Below are 14,547 nucleotides of genomic sequence, written 5' to 3' on the forward strand. Positions count from 1 at the left end.
GGTCAGGTCAAACTAGTTAAAAAAAGGAACCATAAGGAAACAGCTGTAGTTTACAGTATGGTCATGTCAATGCTATTTTAGTAATGCTAGGGTATCTTTAGGACTGGCAGCCTGGTGCAGGATGCTTCACAACACTTGCATGATATTGAATACTGCATGTGCACAGATCCTGAGAGTTAAGTCAGAATGGCCAAGATTCACAAAAGTGAAGAGTAGGTTTGGATGCTCAGCTCTAAGGCTTTTAACTCATGGCACCTTACAAGGCTGGTCATTCTGAAGAAGGAGGCCTGGCTCTTTCTGAAAATCATGTTCTTTTAAAGTGCCCTGCACTGTGTGCAAAAGCATTCATTGCTTTGGAAAGTAATGGCCCGTGTTGGTCTCAAAAGAACTCACACTATTAATTCACAGGCAGAGAGAGAACAGATTAGGAAATGACTGACTTAGACGGAAAGATCTTTACAGTGTAGCTTGTGGAAATGGGCATAATATGATATAATGATATCATATATCATATGATATCATGGCTATGCAAATAATAGTGTTTACCCTGAGGCTGGAAGAAGCGTTGCATGCAGGGTGGCTGCATGATGGAATATAACAGCAAACAGCAAACATGAGGGTGGAGAAAACATTGTGAATGAGTCTCTTAGAGTTGGAGGGGTTATTATTGCTGGTTTTCTCAGTGGTAACTAATAAAGGGTTTTTTTTAGGCTGGTGTATACTCACTGAGTAGAAATGAGGGAGTTGCTTAAAACAGATTGGAATCTGCCCTCTAGGACAGTAATTTCTGGAGGAATTCGCTGCACTGGAGATAGCCAACACTTATGCACTGATCACCGCTCATGAAAACCTTGAATTTGGGTTTAAATGGTGCATAAATAATGCTGAAGAATTGTATTAGTTTTAAGCACAAAGGGGAGCTGCATCAACAGGGGATGATCTCTAGTCCACTGTTATCATTTTGAATGATAATAGTTTAGCTCTACTCTTATACCTACTTTACTGGACATTTGCAGGTGAGCTGGCACTGGAAGTACCTGTCAGAACTGGATCAGCTCTGGATGCTGAAGTGCCTGCGTTTTGGCTGGTACATCAACTTCTCTCCAACTCCCTTTGAGCAAGGAATCTGGAAGAAACATTACATTGAGATGGTAAAAGAGCTGCGTGTTACAAGACCAAAGGTATATATGGCTGCTATCACCTTTGGAGATATTTAATGCTAGTGGGAAAACTCTGGGCTGGTAGGATTTATAAGCCCTTTATCTCTTTATCTTTCTGTGGTCTTGCACTAGTAAAATAGAAGATGAATAATTTTAAATCAGAATCTAAAATCATGTTTTGCCATGAGCACTGCTTCCCTTTCATCCATCCATGGCAGGAAGGAATAAAAACCTTACAGGTTGGAGAGAAACCATCCCAAGAACCTCTCCTCTCAGTGTCCTCTGGAGTAATTCTCCAAGTTTCCTACTCCAGCATTCAAGACTCTCCCCAGTTTCCACAGCATATGATAACCCACTTCCATCTGTTAGGTCCTCTGATAAGCAGAAATTAGGTACACAGTATCACCCCTGCTGAAGTTTCACGGTCAGTCTAACTTGTAGAAGGAAAAAAAAAACCCAAAACACGGTCGGCCCTCTATAGCCCTTGATGTTGTTTCTTTCTGTCTTCTTCAAAGCTGACTGGGCCATTTTTTGGAGATGGAGCATTACTCAATAGTCATGGTTTTTTTCTGAGATTCATTGAAACTGGTGCCTGGTTTGGAGACTTTAAAGGTGGGATTCTTCTGGCCTCTATTAGACATTTAAAAATCGTATCTCTAATTCTAACCAATCCCCAAAGGCTCTGTAGTCAATGGAGAGAAGCTGATGAATCTAGAAAGCAGCTCAGATCATCTTAATGTAGTACTTGCGACATGGGCAATGAATTGCCCTGTCAGGGTGCCTATTTCTATCTGCTGAGGCCTGGAGAAACTAATTTTGAGTTAAATACCCAATTCTTTGAAGACTAAAGTTAGGCAACATGAATACCACTTTTGTTATAAAATAAAATGTATTTTCTTCTTTTTCTCTCTGTTATTAGACCCCACCAAAGGATGAGTTTGTAGTTATTGATGTGCAGCCATTAAGGAGCAATGTCCCAGAAGCAAAACTTTCTCTTTCATCAGTGTTGCGATCAGCTTCTGTGCTAGGAAAGAGGAGAGACAAAGAGAAGAAAGAACTCCCACCATGGCGTTCTTCAGACAGACACCCTACAGACACCATCCGATTCAACTACCTCGACAACTATGATCCCATTGAACAGGCTAGGCAGGCGTAAGAGTCTCTTTCCCTTTGTATTTTCTGTGACATAGGGTATGTCTGTGTCCTTGGAAAACTCACTGCCTGTGCTCCAAGCTGCCTAGAAGCTTTATATTTTCAGCAGCCTCATTTCAAAACCAAGTTAGCACGCTTTGCTGTTCTGATGGCTTTCTTGGATTGATCTTGGTACTGTTCTAATTGCAGCTGCCCTACTTTGTGTCCTTTCAGCTCAGAGCATGGTAGAGCTTGTTAGCGTCTGCCTATAAAATATGCTGTAACTCTGAGTCAAGTTATATAGCTCTAATGGGAAGAACCAGGACGACAGTCCGTTCAAGAGTTTTTAAGTAAAGGTGCAAAGTAGGGAGAATTCTGCAGTTTCTGCACAAAAGAGGGAAAATGAATTAATTTTGATGAAACATAATTGTGTTGGTTCTGCAAGGATCTTCTGACTGAAAGGAGATTTAGATGTGTGAATGGAGGTACAGGTGTGAGACCTGTGTGTATATATGGTGTGTGTATATATGCTACATAATATTTAAATAATGAATAGTACTTGTAGCTAGACTACCTGAGATAGTTTGCCTAGATCCATTAGTTCTTCGGCTCGCAGAATCATCTGACTGGCAACTGATTTAAGAAAGACATTTCTTTTGTATAGTTTTGCGCATCAAATTGCGTTAGGGCAGTCCCATGTTTTCCTTGTCACATCTGGCATCAGACATTCTCAGAATCTCAGATTTTTCATCAGTTTCCTTGTTAATCTGAGCCTGATGAAAAGGTAATGGGTTACTAGCTTGACAATTGCCTCATCCTTGTGCGAAGGACTGCACAGATTCTCACTCCACTGCATGCACAGAGATTATATTCATCCCTTTTCACTGTGCCAGCAAAAACCTTGGGAACCAATTAAGCCACAGTGAAAGTATCCAGACTGTATTTTAAGTAAATAACTGATAGAGCTGAGATTAGCCCTATGCACAAGAACAATCAACCCATGAATTGCCCCAGCCTAGTGATTATTTCAGTTAAGCAGTGTTGTATTCACATGGGCTCTTTCTCAATGTGATTAACTTTGCTGGACCCACCGCTCCTCCGGGGTGTTCCACAGAGTTTCCAGTGTGTGAGCAAAAGCCTTTTATGAATCATTTTTAATCCGCATCCCCTAGAACTAGGATACTGCGTCACTTCAAAGAGCTTTCCAGTTTCTACCTCACCCTTTTTCTGTGGTGTTTCCTGACTCTACCACCATTTTTTGCAGAGCTCACTGAAACTTCTAACTAAGCATTTTAACAAAAAGCTTCATGTTGCAAATAGATGTCCTGATATTATTTTTAGTTTTGCTGAATGTCTCTATGTAGAAGCTTGCAAAGGTTTCTGTTGGATTTAGGGTTCCATTGTGTTGGCCACGAGCCAGTGTTGAAAATGGGACAAGTCATCTGAAGAGTTTAAAAGTTGCATGTTCCAGCGTTGAGCTGTAGATGCAGTGACAACCAGAAGCAAATGATTCTGAGCTGCTAATGCTACAGGAAGCACATTGACTGTGTTTTCTTCTAAGTGAGATTTGAACCTCTATCCATTTGTGCAATAGAGAACATTTTAATGCGTAGTGTTCTAGTAAATCTGGCATTTATCCATAATTACAGAGGATTATTGCAAGGAGAGAAATGAGATTTCCTCATTTATCAAGGCTCTCCTTTTAATATAACTTAAGCTGAAAGTAATCGCTAGCATGTAGTCTCCCTCATAATGACTCTCACTGCTGTGCAACAGGGCAGGTGTGCCATTTCAGGTGCAGACCCAACTTCCCATTCATATAACAATATTCTGGCACTTCTCTTCTACGGATACATGGCTGACAGAGCCCCTTCTGCAGCCTTGTTCCAGGTGAGGTGGATTGAGAACTGGCTGAAAGGCAGAGCTCAGAGGGTTGTCGTCAGTGGCGTGGAGTCTAGCTGGAGGCCTGTGGCTAGTGGCGTCCCCCAGGGCTCAGGACTGGGTCCCATCCTGTTCAACTTACTCATCAAAGACCTGGATGAGGGGATGGAGTGCCTCCTCAGCAAGTTTGCTGATGATCCCAAGCTGGGAGGAGTGGCTGACACACCTGAGGGCTGTGCTGCCATTCAGAGAGACCTGGACAGGCTGGAGAGCTGGGCATAGAGGAACCTCCTGAGGTTCAACAAGGGCAAGTGCAGAGTCCTGCACCTAGGGAAAAATAACCCCAGGCACCAGTACAAGATGGGGACTGAGCTTCTGGAGAGCAGCTCTGCAGAGAAGGACCTGGGAGTGCTGGTGGATGACAAGTTGACCATGAGCCAGCAATGTGCCCTTGTGGCCAAGAAGGCCAATGGTTTCCTGGGGTGCATTGGGAAGAGTGTTGCCAGCAGGTGGAGGGAGGTGATCCTGCCCCTCTCCTCAGCCCTGGTGAGGCCTCGTCTCGAGTACTGTGTCCAGTTCTGGGTTCCCCAGGACATGAGAGACATGGAGCTACTGGAGAGAGTCCAGCATAAGGCTACAAAGATGATGAGAGGGCTGGAGCACCTGCCCTGTGAGGAACGGCTGCGAGAGCTGGGCCTGTTCAGCCTGGGGAAGAGCAGACTGAGGGGGGATCTGATCAATGTGTACAAGTACCTGAAGGGAGGGTGTCAAGGGGACAGGGACAAACTCTTTTCAGTTGCCCCGTGTGACAGGACAAGAGGCGATGGGCAGAAGTTGAAGCACAGGAAGTTCCACCTGACCGTGAGGGGGAATTTCTTCCCTGTGAGAGTGACGGAGCACTGGAGCAGGTTGCCCAGCGAGGTTGTGGAGTCTCCTTGTCTGGAGCTGTTCAAGGCCCGCCTGGATGCAACCGTGTCTACCATGCTGTAGGTGACCCTGCTGAGCAGGGAGGTTGGACTAGATGATCTCCAGAGGTCCCTTCCAACCTTACTGATTCTATGTTTCTATGAACTCCTCTCGCTAAGGCTCCACATGGTCTCTTTCCTCCTTCAGTCCTCAGCAGCTGCCTGGAGGCCAGGACTTCAGCACTTCATCCTCTTCCCTGTTCGCAGCAGGAGCAGCAAGACACCACCTTCTGCTCGTGGGCTTTCCCAAGGTGCTAGCTCTTGGTGGAAGTGGTGGCAGCAATTGGTGGGCAACGTGGGCAGACCTAGGTTGCATATCAATGGTAACACAAGGGCAAAGTGATCAGACCCTCTCCGGTGGCAAGCTTTGTTTTGAACTGGAGATGAAGGCTCAGCCAACTATTAGGGAGCATCTCATCAGTTGGGCTAGGGAGGCAAACGTGAACTCTGTGTCCACTGTTTTTTCTTACTCCGACCTATCAGCTTAGGTGGACTGTAACCGACTGCTGTATAGGATTGCAAAGTAGAACAGAGAACAAAGATAAAAGCCTCTGCCTGTCTAGACTGCTTTAGGTATAGTAATTCTTAGGTCACTTGAATTCTTGGAGCTCAAGGATCCAGTATCGGCTGTTCCTGTGAAATAAATGTCAAAAGCAATGAAATCTGAATAAAATGAGATTCCTAAAACAATAGGAGTGATTTTCCAAAACACAGTGTTTTGCAATCTGGAGGGGCAAATGAGGTTTGTTGTGGTCCAAATGCACATAAAGAGGAACAAGAATAGTGAAGCCATAGTGGAGAACTTACCCTTCCTCAGCCAAAGAAGTGAAACTTGGGAAGCGTAACAGGCTACAGTCAGTTTTCAGTTATGCTGTGGAGTGGAGTCAAAGGGAGTCCTAAAACAGGTAACAGAAAACATGTCCTGTGCACTGTAAGACCATACTTGGGGTATTTACCTTTGAAAAACAAATAGATTTCTGTAGAGCAACTGGGTGAGTTTTTTTGGCTTGGACAGTGCTGATGCTTCATGTCATTGGGGAGGAGAAGAACCTTAATGCTATGCCACAGCTGGGCAGTGTCTGACAAACATCAGGATAGAGATAATGTGCAATCTGGACGATAATTGAGACTTGATTGTATTTTCTGATGGACTTTTTGGCTGCCTGCTCATAAGGGTATGAGCCTGTATTGTGAAAGCAAAATGGTACCTAGGAGCCTCAGTGATGAACATCACTGTTGCTTGTGAAGGAAATGGGACAGAAATCCTTCAGTATATTCACTGAGGGGCTTTTTGGTTTGGGGGGATAATGTGGAAGAAGCCTCATAGTCACTGAGCAGTGAAATTAGAAGAGCAATGAGCAGATGCATAGTCGAGGGAGTGCAGAGGAGGCACAAAAGGGAAAAGATGCAGGCAGGGGTTGAATTACGAATTGCCTGGAAGGGGTTATCAAAATCCTGTGCTGGAATTACAGCTATGACTTGCAGCATTGCTATATGTATCTGTGTAATTTATCATAAGGACGATTTCGCTTATGTCTGTTTTGTTTTCTGCCTGATCTGTCCAGGTAGTTTTTCCTTTTTATACTAACAAAATAGAGACCAGTGAGGATGGATTTGTCTCTTCTGGGATACAAAGGTGAAATGAAGCCTTTTTATCTAAAATGTGGAACAAATTAGCAAATTTTCCTTGGGTTCGCTGGGACTGCAGTCTGCCTGGGAAGGAACAGGAGGGGTGTTTCTTTCGATCCGTGTGTGTACGGTTCTGCTGGAAGGCATCTGGTGTTTGTGCTGCTTGTTGCCAATAAATCAGCAGATTTGCCTCCCACTTTATCATGGATAAAGAATTCTGATTTGAGTTTTGGATCCCTGCCAAGCTTGTGTCCTTGTGCCTCAAGAAAGAGCCCTGCTACTTCTCATGACAACAAAATAAAAGCTCCTTCCCCCCCTACCCCAACCAGTTCTGGCTTCTAGAAGGCAGCACTAATTCAGTTAGATAATTTATGGACATAGGCCGGCTCTAAAAACAGTTGCATGTTGTACTGGTGTGTTTATCCAACGAGAAAATAATTACTTTCTGTAATTGTTCTGTCAGTAGCCTGGGCCCTGTTTCTCACAAAAAGGGAATGGTGTTTCGCTGTTCTTCTGAAGCCTGATGCTTGCCTTTTGCTTTTCCTGTTTCTGAATAGCCAGCCCAATGCTCTTTGCCTGCTAGGCTTGTGGGAATTCAAAACATCGCTTAAGAGAGAAAAGCAGGGTGAGAAACGCCGAGTTCAGCCCTAGGGGTGCAAGACCTGCCGTTCTCATCTCGGCTGTGATGCAGCCTTCCTCCACAGCCTCGAGAAACTCATCCTCCCTGTGTGCGTTTTCCTGACCTTGAAGTGGGATGCGGTGATGACCTGTTGCAGAGGGATGCTCGACACCGTGCCCACGCACATTAGCATACGGTTGTAGAGCGCTTTGAGGTTAACTTTTTAATTTACGACCACGAGCACTGGTTTGACAGGGCATCTGAGTTTTCCCTCTTCAGAAATACTTCCATTTTTCAGTTTTCTAAATGAACAGGTCTATGTCGATGCTGTCACTGGCCTCTGAAGAACAGAGTCAGAACCACTCCCCAGGCTGGTACCACACTACCAGTTGTAACTAGTGGAGATGCTTCCTCATGGCAACTCTTTCTGGCAGAAAGGACTGTGTTCTGTCTAGAGATGACCATATCATTCCCTATAATACTATTTTAGATTGGCTCTTGGCTGTTAGTGAAGTGCTTATAAACAAGTTGCAATTTTCCTCAATTTGCTAATGAAATAGTGCGTCTCATTCGTCTTTGTGGTTCTTGATCTGCAGCTGATGTGGGACTACAGAATAACATATATAATGCTGATGGATGATTTGGGGATGTTATGCATGTGGCTCTGTTTCTCTGTAGGATGAATGTTACTTTTAGAGTCGGTTTCTATCTCATATGTTCATGATTTTGCATTCATAATATGCATTTTAGCATGCCTACCAAGAGACCAGAAATGCTGATGATGGAGCTGGTAGATGAGCACATAGAGCACACTGAATTCCTGCTTTAAATTAACTGCTTTGTAAAGTCACCTGTGAAATTATTTACAGAATTTGAATATGGAAGGAGAATGAACTTTCAGAGCAACGGTGTTTATGAACCTGTCTGACTTCTTAAAAAAAAAAAAAAAAAAAAAAAAAAAAAAACTTTCTCATAGCACTGTTTTTACTCCTGATACTGGTATGATATGTCAGCAGGCCATATTCCAGTGTACTTCACTTATTTTCACACTCCGGAATATTCCTGTTCTACCAGTTAATTATACTGACTTTAATAATAGCTGCATGCAAACATATATACATATACATATGCAAGAACATTTGGCTGTAAAAACAATGAATAAATAACTTATTGGCAGGGCGGTCCTCTAGCCTTACTTATGGTACAACTTACACTGACTGAACTAAAAATTCTCAGATAGACTTCATTAAACAGGCACCTGCCTTTCAGTGAATTTTCTTAAGTTGTTGTAAAGCTGGTTATGTCATTTTAGCTTAAATGAGTAAGCCTCAAGCTACAGGCATGTGTTTGAGTGCAGTAAGGTTAGAGCAACATAACCACCCTCCTCTGAGCCACAGTAGCTGTATGTTCGTGGTCTGTCCCCGGTGAGTTAGTTTAAACCATGTCTTTTTTGAGTGGTATATCATAAGGGATTTTCTTCTTCTCAACCTCAGGGAAGCAACTCCATTGCACTTCTTAATGCTATTCTGTTCCACTCTGCAGGAGAAAGAAAGGAGGAGGGGAGACCCCAGACCTTAGCCGGCAGGCAGCTGAGAAAAAAAAGAAACCAGCCCGTGGACCTTATAAGCTCCGGAAGGCAAAATCACTGGTGAGTATCACCAGGGTGTGATTATATCAGCCAGGGCCCAGTGTCAGCTCCTCCCAGCAGCTCAGACCATTTATTTAACTTGGATGACTGTGAAACTTTGCTCCTGGCTATCAGTAGGCTGCCAGGCACATTTGCTGCCTGTCCCCAAGGGAGGTATCTAGCCAGAAGGAATATAAGCAGGACGCAAAGCACAGCATGTCAGGCTGCTCCAGGGGCGATTTCTTGTTGCAACGTAGACATAGTCCATCTGCCTTAGTGGGAAAAGGACCGTGTGTGTGTGGACGCTGATTTTTGTTATATTCTCCTCCTTTGCTGTACTTACTGCACAGTATCCTGACAGCCAGTTTCCATGCTGCACAAACCACTGGATCAATTCTCCTGTAACACTTGAATCTTTCCCTAAGATTTTCTTCTGTGCTCACAGCTTTTGATCATTGTAGTTTGAGCTCAGTTTATACTTTGTTCATTGCACCAAGCCAGAGCAAGCAGCCTTTACATCTTAATACTGTGGATTCAATTGCACTCGTGACTGGTAAAGTAGGGCACCTTCACATGAAAGCAGTTCAGGGAAATTAGGTTTCCAGAAAACACCATGGGTCTCAGCTTTTGTAGGTATAGCAACATATAACTGCTAGAAGAAGGATATACTTGCAAGTATATTGGGTTTTTTTGCAAACTGGGAATGTGTTTCCTAACTGATGAAAGGCACAGAACACACATGAGTTGAGCTAAAAGAGGTTTACATAAAAGGGAAGCATTGCCTCCTGAGATTGAGAGGCATTCTCCTGACCCAAATACAGCCTTTTGCAAGGAAATAGATTCAGTCAGTGTTAAAGAACAGAAAATATAATTAAAGTTATTCAGCCTGTGTCTTACGATTTCCATTCTCCAATGGCTTCCTCAGTAGCCTTTAGATCAGAGAGCCTTTACAGAGTCTCATTCCACTGTGACTTCTCGTTTCAAATTTAAAGCTGTTTTATTGTCAGTACAGAAGTGAAAGATTCTTAGTTCAGGGTAGAAAGAGGTGACTTTGGTTTTCTTTCCCCAGATTTTAGGAAAGTTATGTGGTCTTCTAAGTTGCTTAACCTGTACCTTGTAATCAGGAAGGCACAAGCAGCCAGTTTGGCTCCCAATGTGAAGTCAAAACTCTCCTATGTAACATCAGTGGGATGGGAGTGGGAGTTTTTGCTATAAACTGCGAAGTACAGGGTTGAGGTGTGGGTACGTATGTGCCACCTTCTGTTGGGAGCTCTCAGTTTAATTGCAGGTAATTTATTCCTGTAGCCAGTAGTCATCAAGAAGCTCTTAGCTGCCACAGAATGCTCACAGACACACTCATTCGGGGAGCAGGCAGGATTAGTTGGTATTGGATTCTCTTGCCACAAAAAGCCCTGGGAAGGGTCCCAACACCATGGCATGCTATCCATGACAGACTCCCTGTCCACCCTGCAACCTTCTTGGCACCCCCTTGGTCTGCCCTAGGCAATTAGGACAACCTAGCTCAGGCATGAGCCTCTTAAAACCTGCAGGGTTACACCTCGTATCTTTGTTATGCACTGTTGGTAGCACTGGCTTTTATGTATTTATGTTAAAAACTTGGGGCAGCCTGTGCTACTGTGTCAGTCTTTCCTAGATCTTTACACCGAAAATGTCCTTGTATTTCTCTTGAGTTCAGAGTTGTCCAAATTTCACTAACAGAGATGTCTGTCTTACTCTCCATGTAATCCTGAGTTATAACCCTGCTGTTATTCTGGCCATTACTGATTATAACATTACATGACAATAAAGGTAAATATAGGGTGATGCACAGATAAAGAATATATATAAATAACTAGGAATTATCCCAAGTTAATCTTCATTTATTATAAAGGTAATGCTGGGGAATCTTGTTGAAATGAAGACCTATTAAAAAACTCATATTTAATCAAGTACAAATAAAGAGGCTTCATGCTTAAGTCTTTTAGTAAATCCTTGGAAGAAGAATGAAATATGTTGAAAGAGTAAGTAAGTGCCCCAAGCAAGCAAACATCAAGTCAGGTTAAAATGAAGCTGCCAAAGGAATAGATCAATGATCCAAGTAGATGAGAATAAAGTATTTTACAGCCAACAGTGAAGATGTGTAAAGAGCTATTATATGGAGTTCCAAGAGCAGGAGGCTAAACAACACATGCTGAACACCAAAATGGAAGGAAAAAAGTAATTAAAATCCTGACCTAACTTCTGGAATTACATCCACTGGCTCCAGGTTGGCATACGGTGAATCAATTTTCCTCCTAGTAAACTTGTGTGGTTTTCGAGTTTATTAGTAATCATGCAAACGGTGGCAGAATATATGACAAGACTAATGTTTAATTTACAATAAATTGAAGTAAGCTAAATTAATGTAAATTAGGTAAATTACAATAACTAGTAAATTATAATAAAGTAAATTAGGTCTCTGAATGAAGGGTCACATTTCTTCTTTATGAATGCACATGCAACCCCCATGTCTCCCCAGTGGAGTGGGAATATCTGTTTTATTCTTTTTGTCTACCATTTCTTCAAAACTGATTAACTAGTTTGTTACTCCAGTTTTATACTGTGTTATCTCCACTGAACTCAGTGAAGTTTCTGTAATAGATACAGCTCAGCAGTGAATCAGTTTTTTTTTTCAGGAGAATGGTGTCATCACCTTGTTCTGTATCGAGGGAAATGCCTAACTTTAACGATATGACTCGTTTCAGTGTTAACCGTCCCTTTATGCGCTTTGTTGGTTCAAGGCTTCATGGGTTGCCCTCTGCCACCTTGACACTTAGATTGCCTTCAGCAGCTGTTGTCCCAGCACAGTATAAAGGAAAGTGAAGAGTGGAACAGATTCAGTGACTTTTCCAAAATTTTACCAGGCTGGGCAGGGAATGGAAACCAAATCCCAGTGTTTTGGGCCACTATTTCAGCCCTCCTGTTCTTTCTGACCTGGAGCTCTGCTGTGATTCCTCATCTCTGGCCCTGCAGGTCCTTTCCCAGGCATCAGTGCTGCCACATCAGTGTCCCTTACACAGCAAGGGGATCTTCTCTGATGACTTCCAAGGAGTCTTCTGCAGCTCTTCAGCAAAACAGACAACCTCATGCCAAAAGTTCTCAAATGTCAAAATTCCCAGATACTTTATTCGGAAGGTGAAAATTCTGCGGATTGGTGCTTTTGACGGCTTTGCAATTGCTGCAATGTCAGTGATCGTGGGCTGGTTTTGCCTTTCAGCCGTCCGCTTGTTTCTGTTTAAGAGACTGCTCCACCTTCACAGCTGTTCCTGAATTACTGGCTTATTTTTAGTACTCACTAAACAGCATCTTTCTGATGTCATTCTTGCCTCACTGCCTATATCCTAAGGTAATAAGACTGCAGCATTTGAAATCCGAAATAAATTTTCCTATGTCATATTGACAGGGAGTTGATGTTTCGAGTATGGATCACATTTATGTTTTGCAGGGATATATCCCACACAAATACCCAGGGCTCTCAGCATGGAGACCACAGTCCTGTGCAGTGTGTATTTACACCACCTATATTCTGCAAAGCTTATTTTGAATTTTACTTATTCATACAAGAAATTCTATTGAACTTCATGGGACTGCTCCTGAGAGTGAAAATGACTCAGGATAATGTTTGCAGATTCAAGCTCAGCTCATAAATGTGACTCTAATTTTAAAGACGTAGTCTGGCTTTGTGCTTTATTACCCTTTGCCTGTCTGTCCCCATGCACTCTAAAGCTGAATCACCAAAGACACAGGAGCAGAAAAGCAAGGTACAGTCAGAGCTGTGCTGCAACTGCTATTTCTGTGCTATTGTGCTTTTCTCACTAGGACAGAAAAACTATTTTCATCTCTCTGTTACACATCAGTTACTGCTAAGAACCTGGATCATTTTAGATAGTTGTATAAGCACTAGCCTTCCTTTAGGCTAATACTCAGCAGTTGCTGGATTGCGTATTTATAAGTAGACAATTAGACACGACCCATTATATATCTACCATTGCTGCCAATGCTGCCAAATAATGGAAAGGGGAAACAGGCGGGCAGCAACTGCAAAACAGCATCGACCTTTTCTACACAGACATGTTACTGTGGGCACTAGTTTCACATCAGACTTATCTGCCCTTATTGCTTCTTAATGAGTTTCTATGTAATCCTTTGGTTCTATGGTGTTTTTTCATTATTCTTAACGAGTAATTTGTATCAGTTAAAAAGAGCCAGGGTTGTTGGTCTGCAGCACCTTATCCTGAGTTTTAAAAATATTAAAAGACCTTTTTCAAGGAATAAGCAATCACTGTGTTACTAAGATATTCTTCTCCTCAGCTTTTATATGGTTGGAAAATGATCGTTGAACAATATGTTAATATAAACTTCATCCTTTGCACTGCGAGACTTCAGAGAGTAAGCAGGACTGGGAGGAGTTAGAGCCGGGGCATAAGGGAGAATTTGTGCATTGACTTGTGAGTTGATGTGGAAAGCCAATTAATGAGGGTTTTGCCTTGCTGCTATAAATTTCTAATTGGGTTCTTTTGTCCTTAAAGTTAGCTTATAACAGAGCCCAGGTGCAATAATACACAATCATGCTCATATCATCATTTAGGGATATCATTTATAGATTAAAGTTCTCAAGGGGCTCCAACATTTTCAGTTCCTCTAGGGCTGTTGGGATAATATGATACTTACTGCCTTCTCTTCCTAGCTGTCACTTTCAACAGGTCTTGAGTCTGTTCCAAAAACACCAGTTCGTCCCAGTTGGGCCACTCATCAGTCAACTGGAAACCTGCTCACCAAAGCAGCAGTGAAGACTCTGGTCCAAAGCCCCCAGTGGAATGCTGGGATAAGACCAACGCCTGTTCAAGCTCCAGTGCCAAAGCGACATGAAAGAGGAAAAAAAAGCTTCACAAGGATGGAAACCAGATGTCCGTGTTAGTATGCTCTCCTGTCCCATTTGGAAGCTACTGTAGAGGTTTAATCTATCCCAACTCAGTGCACAGAGGGAAGGAGAAAGTGCTGGCAGTATATTTTTGTAAGCAGAGGAAAAGGCAGTTGTTCTGGATGGTGGGAACAAATGAGCCTGTTTTGCTGCCTTGAAAGTGAACATATGGCCAAAGATTTCAAATCTAGCAATACTAGATCCACCTCTCTGTCATGGCCATCATCATAGCATTGAACACTGGTGTGGGCTTCATTGTGAGTTTAGCTCACTACTATTCAATGGCAGAGCAAGGAATCTTAGGTGCATAAGTCACAGTGGGCTCAGTCCTCCAAAGTCCATTTACTCTGCCACACCGTGGCTGGATGCCATGAGGAACTGGTATGGCTGGACTGGGACAAGATTATTCAGCAAATCAGGGAACAACTTTCAGAACAGCTGAGAAAGCAGTGGATATGTGTGCCTTCCAAAAATAAGGACTCGGACTGACATCATTAAAAGTAATTTTAAGCCATTTCAGTCCAGGACTGGCTTGGGCAGCTTTTCCTGAGGGTCCTCAGTGTCTGTAGCTTGCT

The 14,547-nt window shown here is 42.9% G+C and overlaps 1 protein-coding gene across 1 annotated transcript in view; it reads left to right on the forward strand.

The window, feature by feature from the left end:
• FBXO16 (F-box protein 16) overlaps window positions 1-14,547 on the forward strand; it is a 29,867-nt gene that overhangs the window by 13,964 nt on the left and 1,356 nt on the right. Inside the window, exons 4-7 of the mRNA XM_062571236.1 lie at window positions 1,017-1,181; window positions 2,080-2,312; window positions 8,928-9,033; window positions 13,739-13,964. Coding sequence (XP_062427220.1) covers window positions 1,017-1,181; window positions 2,080-2,312; window positions 8,928-9,033; window positions 13,739-13,964 — 730 coding nt within the window. The remainder of the gene's footprint in view (window positions 1-1,016; window positions 1,182-2,079; window positions 2,313-8,927; window positions 9,034-13,738; window positions 13,965-14,547) is intronic.

This window comes from Rhea pennata, chromosome 3, assembly GCF_028389875.1.
Source record: "Rhea pennata isolate bPtePen1 chromosome 3, bPtePen1.pri, whole genome shotgun sequence".
NCBI classification, from domain to species: domain Eukaryota; kingdom Metazoa; phylum Chordata; class Aves; order Rheiformes; family Rheidae; genus Rhea; species Rhea pennata.